Here is a 10,159-nt window from a genome sequence, read left to right on the forward strand (position 1 = left end):
AAATAAATACCTATATTATAGAAAAATAGATATCCAAYATATTCATGTATATTACTTCTACATATCTACTGATATCTTAYATTTATGTGTATTTTTATATATTTATGTATATTTATATCTATATTTATGTATCAATATACCTCTGTATTTATRTATCAATATATCTACATATTTTCCRTTTATACTCACCTACACAGAGATAMAAATATYATCTGTACATTAGTATATAGATGGTTTTCTATGTATATTTTTCTTTTTAYCCCATGAAATGGATCTCTCAGTAATGTGTCACATTAATGTGTAATGTGCAGTTAAATGTAAGTTTTGATCTCCTCCTGCAGGTTTCTCGCCTTACTCAACATGAAGATGAGAGTTTTCCCTGTCTATTGCTAATGCAGTCTTTTTTAATTCAATCTGAGGGTTAATGTGTCAATGTGTTAATGCGTCACAGTTAGTAATGTGTCACAATGAGTACAAGTTACCTCTTAAAAATTTAAGAGGAAAGAAATTCCTCAACTGTCCCTCAAAATGCCTCAGTATCTCTTCCTATTGAAGTAGTTTACATTTAAGAAAAATTTGAAAAGGAAGTAATATTTAAAGGTATGAAAATGTGGTAACAGTGCAGGTCACGAGAACCCTCTGGAGATATTCCTTCCAACCCTCCTCAGCTGCAAGCAGAGCCTGAGATGAGTTTATAGTTTATCCAGGGCCCTGTCAAGGCCAGTCCTGAACACCTCCAGCCCTTCTCTGCACAAAAACTTCTCCAAGGTTTAATTCTTCTCATAGTGAAGAATGTTATTCCTGTTTCCAGGAAGGATTTCCCATAAAGGAATGTGTGTCCCTTGTCCTGTCCCCACACATCCTCATGAACACAGTGACAACCCTTCATATATTAAAGGATGGTGCTTAAATATTTGCAATTTCCAAGTTAAAAGGGTTTATCCAAAATTTGAAAGAAATTAAATAAAAGGAGCAGGAGAGGGTTTCTTGCTCTCCTGCTCCATCCATCCCTAAAAAATGGAGATGTGCAGAGCTAGGACTAGCACCGAGCTGGCAGCATCTCATCAAGCCTGTATCAAGTCTGCAGAGCACTGCTATCAGAACACTCATTTATTTCATTTCACTGGCTGAATCTGTGTGCACATCATGAGATTTTCCTTCTTCTGTTTAAGAAAAGCCTGACATCATTAGCACAGCCTTCTTTATAAATCTGAGTAACAAACATTCCCTTTGATCCAAAGTGGAAATGGGCAAAGTCTGGTAGTTATTTTTTTTTCTACTGACAGTCTCCCATCCAAAGGAAAACTGCCTTTTTTCCCAGACTTCTACTGCCCTCTGTAGGGCTATTTTAAATAAAGTACTAGGAGCAACGTAAAGGAAAAAAATAAAAAATAAAAGAAAGCATGTAAGCACTGTATCACATCACCAGCATGGTAGAGATGGCACAATGAGTTGATGTTTCCTACAGCTTCAGAACTTCTTGATTTCATAGACTGGACACAAGCCATAAGCAGAATACTCCCAATCAGACTCCTGAGGCTGCAAAATGCAGACTGAGTGCCTGGAGGACAGTGAAGACAGTGGATACATGGGCGTGTTCAGAAGCAGTCAAAAAAATCCTCATTTTGCAGAACTGCAGGCTGCTTTCAGAGCACGTCTCAAGAGCCTCTCCACTGGGGACATMAATTGATGAGAAAATCCACTGCATCACAGCCTTTCCTCAAGGTGGATCTGTCAATATATTTTATTTGTTTAATATATTTAGGTTTCATTCTTGGTACTACCTAGGATGCAGCTCTGCTCCTCCTTGCCATGGATAAAAAGCAGATTTATGTATTCTACATTGCATATGAGAATAAAATTTTGGCTCTGTTTTATTTGGAGATCCTAAAAGGATGACATAAAAAAAAAACAAAAACAACAAAACCCCACAAGCCAGAGTGGCTTATTTCCCCACAAACCAAAAATGCAATTAAGTCTTCAATGGCATTTTTCTTTATCAAAAGCCTGTAACACCAATTACACACATAAAACCATCCTGTCTAGAATGCAACTGCAATTATCAATGGTTAATTACTGTGACAATAAATAAAAACCATGGCATAGCCTGTTACCACTTTATGATATCAGCAATGAGGGACCKGAAATTCCTATGAGTTTGGGTAAATTCCCTATAAAAAGGGAATTTTGCATATAAAGTGAGGGGCTAACTCCAAAAAGCAAATTAAATCCATCATGCCCTCAGCTCCAAGAAGGTGCCCCAGGACTGAAGGAGGTGTCCAAGCCTAGAAAACACTGATCCCTCCTCCATATCTTGGATGTGGTGTCAGACAGCATGTGAGGACTGAGAGAAAAAAAATAAAATATTCAAGGCACCAGGTCAGCTGTGAGGAAGAAAGATTTGCTTCTCTACGTGTTCCTTTGCTAAGAGCTCGTGCACATCTCACATCAAACCCAAGAACCTTTCATTTTTCTGCAATGGAGCAATTATTCTTGATACTACGCAAATCCTTCCCCCAAGATTTCTAGAAAATCAGTGTTCTCATCAGTAATCAATATACAGAATCTTTTAGAAAATGTAGGTTATTTACTCCCCATAGCTGGCTGCTCTTCCACGCTCCATTTGCTGTCCTTTTCCTTCTGATGTGTTCTGTCTCAATTAATGCACTTTCATCGCCACGAGACACAGACCATTGACTAACCAGACAATTTGCATTCAGAGGGAAAGGCCACAGATTAATAAAAGCTACAAATTACAACCTACTCTGCAAGAAATTATTCAAAYGTAAGACACTGAAGGCCACCTTCTCTCACAAAATGAACAATCATGCCAAAAGAGGCTGATTTTTCTTTCTCCCRTTTCCTTCCTCAAAAACACACGAAGGAGCAGGTAGTGGGTAAAGAGATGAAAACTTACCAAGCCTGGCACACAGCACAGTCATGGAAGTCTCGTTTTCTTAGGCAAAACACAGGATATGGATCAGAAAAACGTGAATTGTCTTAGCACTCTGACAATAAACTTTGCCTGGCAGTGTTACAATTAACGTCAAATAAGCCAAAAATTTGTCAGACCAACTGYTTTTGTTTCTCATGGATGCAGACCAACTTTGTGTCATGATTATATTTWTAAGAAAAGTTCACGTTCAACTTTACATAAGCCCTCATTCTTYTTTTTTCTTTTTTTTTCTTTTAACACTATAATTTATGACTGGAAATTTTGACCAGAGCAAAATTCAGAGCAGTTAATGCAACTTATGTGGATTGTCAGCCTAAAAAACAGCCCTCTTTCCTTCAGTCATTTGTAATATTCATAGGAAGCAGCTCATCTCATGTGCTTCTTCAGCAACCASTTTATCTTTCTCAGGAGATGAATTAGAGAGAGGAATGAGGGTTCCCAGAACTGATAGGAGCAGCTGATATTTAAGTTGCTCAGCTGACAAATTATTGTTAGTTCTCTAAATGCCTAAGAACTTTTTTTTTCTTTTTTCTTTTTTGAAGACTAAAACCAGCACTTTATTTTCCTTATTTAGTAATCTTGGTAAACTGAGAAAAAGCCCAAACTGATGGAAGTCCTCCCTTGCATGCAGCACAAGGTCACACCAGGCACATGGAGCAGGGATCATCCAAGCCACGCTTCAGGAGAGCACAAATCCCAGCCCATCTCTGCCCCGTGCAGTATTTATGGGACATGAGCAGAAGAGCATTCATGAGAAGGACAGAGAAAATCTCACAGGAAAACAAGGTTTGTACTGCTCACACCATAACCTGTYAGCTTGTTCTTTGAACTGAAAGCCAGAGCTAATTCAGGTTTAGAGACAACCATTCTGTGCTGATGTTACAGTTAAATCATTGCTGAAAGTATCAAGCGTGGATTTACCAAGGTAGATTGTTGCTAATTTATTAGCATATTGTGCTAATACATTAATTTGTAAAAYAGTTGTACTAACTATGTTATACAGTGGCAAATTTAATTTTTCTCTTAGACAAAATCCCACTAGGGCATTTCAGAAAGTCCCTGCTAGTGAGGGCTGTCAGACTGCTGCATCACTGAATGGACACTGAGCCAGAAAATGTCATCMCTGAATGGACACTGAGCCAGAAAATGTCATTCAAAAAAGGCTCTGCTTCACACACAGCACAGTGCTGTTCCTGATGCACTGCAACATTTATAAAATACACCACACCCCTGCTCTCAAACACAGCGCCAGATCATTCCTGGAATTAGACTGAAATGGTGTGATTTTGTATCATAAAGGATCTTCCACAACAGTGATGGAAATGAAAGCAATTGGTACYACTTATCATAGAAAAGCTTGGGAGAAATCTTTAGTGGTCATTTCTCATTTTTGTCAAACTACTCATCAAAATGCCTTATTTCATGATTAATTCATTCCCCTTATCTATGCTAGAGGCAAAATGAAAAAACATGGTTCACCAGTGCCAGGACTTTTCAAAGYTATTTTTTGGATGTACCTTCAGGCCAGCAAGTGACAACTCCAGATATATTTAAGGAGGACCACACTTTTTTCACCAAGAGCCAGCTCTGGAGATTAACAGGAAAATGCCATTTCCTCCGAATGAAGCCACCAGTGAGAGAAATCCAAAATATGAAGCTCTTACCTTTGTCATTGCCACCTGTTGGGGTGGGAGGGGGCAGYCCAGGCTTGGATTTGTCGTAGTTGTTGAAGCTCTGGCTGCGCCGGTTGTTGGCACTGATGGAACCACGAGCTTTGGCCTCGCTGCCCGCAGCGGACACCCTCGTGGTGGGGCCGGGGAGTCTGATGGGAGAATTGCAGCACGGTCAAGCACAGTGGGGAAAAAAGCATTCTGGGGAAGGGACTATGGGATACCATGCATAAGCTGAAAATAAAAAGGGTCAGCAGCWCAGGTACAGACCCGTAAGGGTTCTTACTTACATAAGAACAAACCAAAAGTCATCTTAGAAGAAAAGTATTTGTGAAACAAGCCACGGTGTGAATTGTTTTACATCAGAAAAACAAACTCTAAGACAGAATTAACCATCAGCTGTCACAAATGTGGTGAATCAGGAACAGCTACAGGTAAATTCAGTGGAGCAGCACCTCTGGTAAAGGTTAGGATAAGGTGAGACACTGCTGCTCTTAAACAGGATTGCCGGACATTTGGTCACACGCTGTAAGGGCTGCCCTATTTCAGAAACCACACTGAGATGGAACCCAGCTGCTTTTCCCCTTGTGGACAAGCACATCACCTCTCTGCCCTGACAGCTACAAAGCTCAGCAGCCAAGCCCAGCAGAACTTTAGCTTGGTTTAATTATTTGAGCYTATATAAATCACACAAAGCTTAAGCGCTCCCTCCTAGAGCAACCCCATTGTCAGTGAGCTGCTGTAAGCCTCTGGTTTAAACTGGGCATCTGTCTCTTGCAGCATTTTCTTACCACAGTCTGAATTTACCAGATTTAGCTGACTAACTAGGAAAAAGATGTAGTTAGTATTCTGGAGTAAGCAGACAARCTTTTATGCTTTTCAGGCAAAAAGGGAGGTGGAAGACTTCGCTAAAAACCCCAAAAGAATCAGGAAAGCCACTGGCATCACATCTCAGGACACTTCAGAGCCAACATTCATACATAAAATTATTCATACATAAAATCTTTTTAAAGCTTCTTTATATAAATACAAAAATCTGTTTAAATAATTGATGTCAATAATAAGGTAAAATTGGTGTCCAATAATAAGGTAAAAGGAAGAAGTCCCAGTTGYCAGAGAGAGTGGRGATACAACCGACCAAATCACCATTRTGCCTCTGAGAGAAGGAAGAGAAGCCAGGAAGGAACCTGGCAGGGCTTCCTAAACAAACTGATTTCTCCAAGACTRGTGAAGAAATAGAAAATATGAGAAGAAACATGAAGAAAAAGCCAAAGCATCAGCAGCTGCATGCACATGCTTTCAGAGCTCCAAAGAGCCTGAGACATGACAGCATCCCCCAAATACAAACCCAAAAATGAACTGGCAAGCTCAAACCACCACAGATTCAGCACAGCACATCATGGTTCTGAGGTTGACTTTTAGACAAGTCTCTCAAATTATCCAGCTTTTCCCAACACTGGGGGGTGCTAAGAAGTTTTCCATCCTCATCATTGCAGCAAGGAGCACATGGAACAGCCCAGAGATGCTTCATCCCCTGCAGGGGAGACCACAGGGGAAGAGGCAGAGGGCAAGCAGTGACAAGGAAAGCTCCTTGAGAACTTGAGAGTCACCCASACAAGGAGTTCATGAAAAGTTCATTTTGTTTGACAGGAAACGAGCTTGGTTTTCTACAAGGTGCCTCAGCTCARAGTTTCCAGTGGGTTTGAAACCCTGAGTGTGGGGTACCCACCCCAGGATGGCTACAGGGACAATCCTCCTGTATTAAGGACAAGGAAAGGCTCCCCACACACACCCACACAGGTTCTGCAAATCTGGCACCTCTTAAAGCAAATGAAGCTCCTCAAACCATGTGACCACCTAAGAAGTGACAAGTTTTCCATTCGAGTCAGTATTGTCACTGMCAATAAAAATGCACCAGGAATAAAAACCCTACATGCCAAAAACACTCTTGAAGAGATTCTTGCTCTTAGACTTTTTTTGTCCCCAGTCATTTAAGCAACTGGTTTTGAGCCCCTSCTTTTGGTCAAGGTATTTCACAGGAGTGTCTGGGAAATCTAAGGGGAAAATATCAGGTTCAGGAAGACATTTCTGAATTCCTGCTGTTTAGAGAGAAGGTGCTGGGCTTGGAGAATGCTCTCCTTTACTACTCCTCAGCACCTCTGTTAAGCAAACAGGAGCTGTCAAGCCATAATTGAGATCAAGGAAGAACGTGAAAAGGAAACATGGAACTTTTTAACATGAGTTAAATTTGCAGAGCTTCACTGTTATCACAAAAGAAGTAACACTCAGGAAATAAATCTAAATTATAGAGCTGAAATAGCAATCTAGACAAACTGAATAAAGACCATAAACTATAGCTCACAAATTTAGCAAAAACAGTACAGTGTAATTCACCAAGGTAAAACTGTATTCTAGTCATACATTATAGCAGCAAAATAAACCTAATAACCAGATTAACAACCACAGAAACCCTTATGATCACTAAGATGGGATGGTCAGATGAGCAGGCATGCAAGTCATGCTGGGATCCAGGGGAAAAAGGGACTGAAATCCCTCTCAGTCATTTGCAGGGAGATGACAAACGCTCACTGTGAGGGCACAGGGAGAGCAGGGGCTCTGCTGGGACAGGGCTGTGGGGCTCACACCATGAAGGTGCTGCCCCCTCCCCAGCTGGGACACTGCCCTGATGCAGCCAGGTGATCTTTAGGGTCACTTCCAACCCAAARTGTTCTCTGATTCTATGATTTCAACAGTGCAGATCARAACAGAATTAATGCAGTGGGGTGAGAACTCCCAGAACCATGCTTTGTTCTCAAAAGCAAAAAGCTCCGAAGAACAACAAAATCAAATTATTCCCTTGCGGGCCAAAATACATTCCACACCTCAAAAAAAAAAAATTAAATCCTTTTAAAAACTTTCACATTTCAGCCGTTCATAAAGGCCTAGGTACCAACAGGAACCCTGAACATGCAGCCAGGAATCTTGCAAAAGGATTATTCATGCTGTGCAAAGATGAAGAGATGCTAACCTAGAAGACCTTTTCTGACCAAGAGTGAATCGGATGATTTTGCTTTGAGATGAGTCCCTGGGAGATGCACTGCGACAGGAAAGAAAAAGCGGAAGAGAACATTGAACAAAGAACTTTTTCTGGTTTGGTTTCTTTAACCCACTGAACTTAGTAACTGGCTTTAGAAGAAAAGGGTTTTTTTTATCAATTTCACAGGAATATAAAGCTTCTTGCCCAAGCATGGCTTCAGGTCAAAACCACTACAAAYTGAAATTAATTAATTTTGACAGACTTATGAACATGTAAATCTGCATGCAACCCCCAACTTTATCCCTCCTTTCCTTCTCAATCCTTTATTATATATATTTGCTGTAGAACCTGAACAATTTGACTTTAGTACATACTGAGAAAACATGACATTGGAGACCGTAAGGATATACATAAATTTCAATTATTTGAAACCCAGCCCAATCCACACAGCAGACTGAAAAATATCAAGGCAATGTTCAAATGCTCCCATGCATCTGTGTGTGTTTTTGACAGCCAAGTTGCAAAAATCTGTTCAAACACATTGTTACTTTACAGTAATTACTTCCTGTACAAGCTTTTACAGGCTTTTGTATCGTTTTTTCAATTATACAAAACTATTGTTTGCACCCAAATGAGCATCCCTGGTGAAGAAAAACATAAAAGCCAAACCAAACAACCTCTGAGCAGTCTCATTGGGAAGGCTTCTATTAAATTGTTTATACCCCTGATGCGGCAGCACTTAAACCAGCGTTCACCTCAGTGGGTGTTAACACAAACAAGGCTCAATCTGAGRTATGGAAACCCAAGAAAGCCTTCAGTCACTGTGCAGATTATGATTTCTGCTGCTAATCCTGGTCATTTACCCCCAGTCCCTGTCCTGGCAGGGGAAGGGTCACACCAGCAGGAGCTGCACTCTGTGCATTCACAGTGGCACTGACTCATTAATGGTTTTTATGCCAACCTGGACAGAGCAGACACTCCTAGAATTAAAGACATTCCAGGAACAAAGGCCCTTTCTATTCATCTGTACTCTGAGCCAGGAGTGCCAACAAACACCAACTATGAAAATCATTTTTCATGTACAGTCAGCAGAGTATTATTTTTGCCCAAAAAGCCTGGATTGGATTTTGATTGCCACCAGGCCTTGTGAGCTCTGTTTCTTTTACCACTGTCAGACTAACCCTTCCCCACAGTGGAAGGTAACCAACCCTTCCCCTTCTTAGAGRGGACTGAAAGTCTTGTAATGTGAGAGCTGGAGYTGGTTTTCATAYGCCTAAAATRYACATTTTCAAAGGGAAACAATGTGYRTGCTTTGTGAGCAGAAAGAAGCMCAAGAAATAGWGAGAAAAACCTCCTCTAAAAATCCTGTGGCTCCTTGGTATAGCAGGGATGTTCCTCCCACTGGGCTGCAGATTTCCAGCACTGAGAATGCATTCAAACACACGTGTTTTGATTTTCTAGGGTGTGAAATCACCTGCTGCACTCCCTATTCTCCAGCAAAGAAAAGGCGTTTTTTTGGCTTTTTAACACCTTGAACGAGAAGGAGAGATAAAAAACCAAAAAAAAAAAAACAAAAAAAAACAAAAAAAAACCCAAACAAGCAAGGCATCTTGAAGGCCATTTCCCCACCTGGAGTGCATTTCTGGTTGTGCTTTGAGCTGCTGCCCGGCTGGCAGGGGCTGCTGGCAGGGGCTGTGGAGCGGAGCGGGTGCCTGCTGCTGCTGCTGTGGTGGGATTCCAGGCTGGCACTGCTGCTGGGGCTGCTGCTGCTGCTGCTTGTAGCGGGACAGGCTGAAGAACAGCCCCAGGATGGCCTTCAGATTCCCATTCCTGATTTCTGGAAGGCAAAAAGCACAGGTCACTGGTGGGTCATGGTGGGTTCTGTGTCTGGCAGTGCCCTCGGAATGCTGTCTGGACACAGCTCCTGTGGGGCATCCTCCGGGAGAAGCTTCTCTCTGCACATCTACTTGGCATCACACTCGACTGCCACTGAGCACCAACCACAAACAAAGAACTGATTTCTCCCCTGAGGTGACTGAGTGATAGCTCACATTTCCGCTGCAGCCTGGGTTAATGCCAGCCTGCTTGAAAAGCGAGGCACTTTAAACATTTCCTTTAAATTACAGGAGCTAAAAATCCCGAAAACAGAGCCCCCACAACCACTGTATTAACAACAGCACACTGGAAATGATTCCTCAGTCCTAAACTTGCACAAGGAGGAAACTGCTCCATTCTCACATGTATTTCTGGAATATCAGACTAATTGTTTCCACTAAGAAAATCCGGTACAAGTTTTGCACTAGAAAACAGTTACTGGGTGAAATAGCAGTATTCAAACAGATAAATCACCAGCTTTGACACCATCACAAGCTGATCAGAGATGGACACCCAATGACCTAAAGATAGCTGGACAGTAAATGCATGAACTTTCCAATTCCTGAATGTCATCCTGTGCTTCTATACAATATCAAATGCAAAAATGTAGAAGCAAACAGA

The 10,159-nt window shown here is 41.3% G+C and overlaps 1 protein-coding gene across 1 annotated transcript in view; it reads right to left on the bottom strand.

Moving 5' to 3' along the window:
- LOC130577536 (neuron navigator 2-like) overlaps positions 1-10,159 on the bottom strand; it is a gene marked incomplete at its 3' end in the record, with an annotated part of 111,914 nt that overhangs the window by 31,777 nt on the left and 69,978 nt on the right. Inside the window, exons 5-6 of the mRNA XM_057372979.1 lie at positions 9,293-9,500; positions 4,621-4,778 (exon numbers count right to left, since the gene is read on the bottom strand). Coding sequence (XP_057228962.1) covers positions 4,621-4,778; positions 9,293-9,500 — 366 coding nt within the window. The remainder of the gene's footprint in view (positions 1-4,620; positions 4,779-9,292; positions 9,501-10,159) is intronic.

Source organism: Malurus melanocephalus, unplaced genomic scaffold (assembly GCF_030028575.1).
Source record: "Malurus melanocephalus ecotype Western Australia unplaced genomic scaffold, MMel_1.1 scaffold_182, whole genome shotgun sequence".
In the NCBI taxonomy this organism is placed as follows: Eukaryota; Metazoa; Chordata; class Aves; order Passeriformes; family Maluridae; genus Malurus; species Malurus melanocephalus.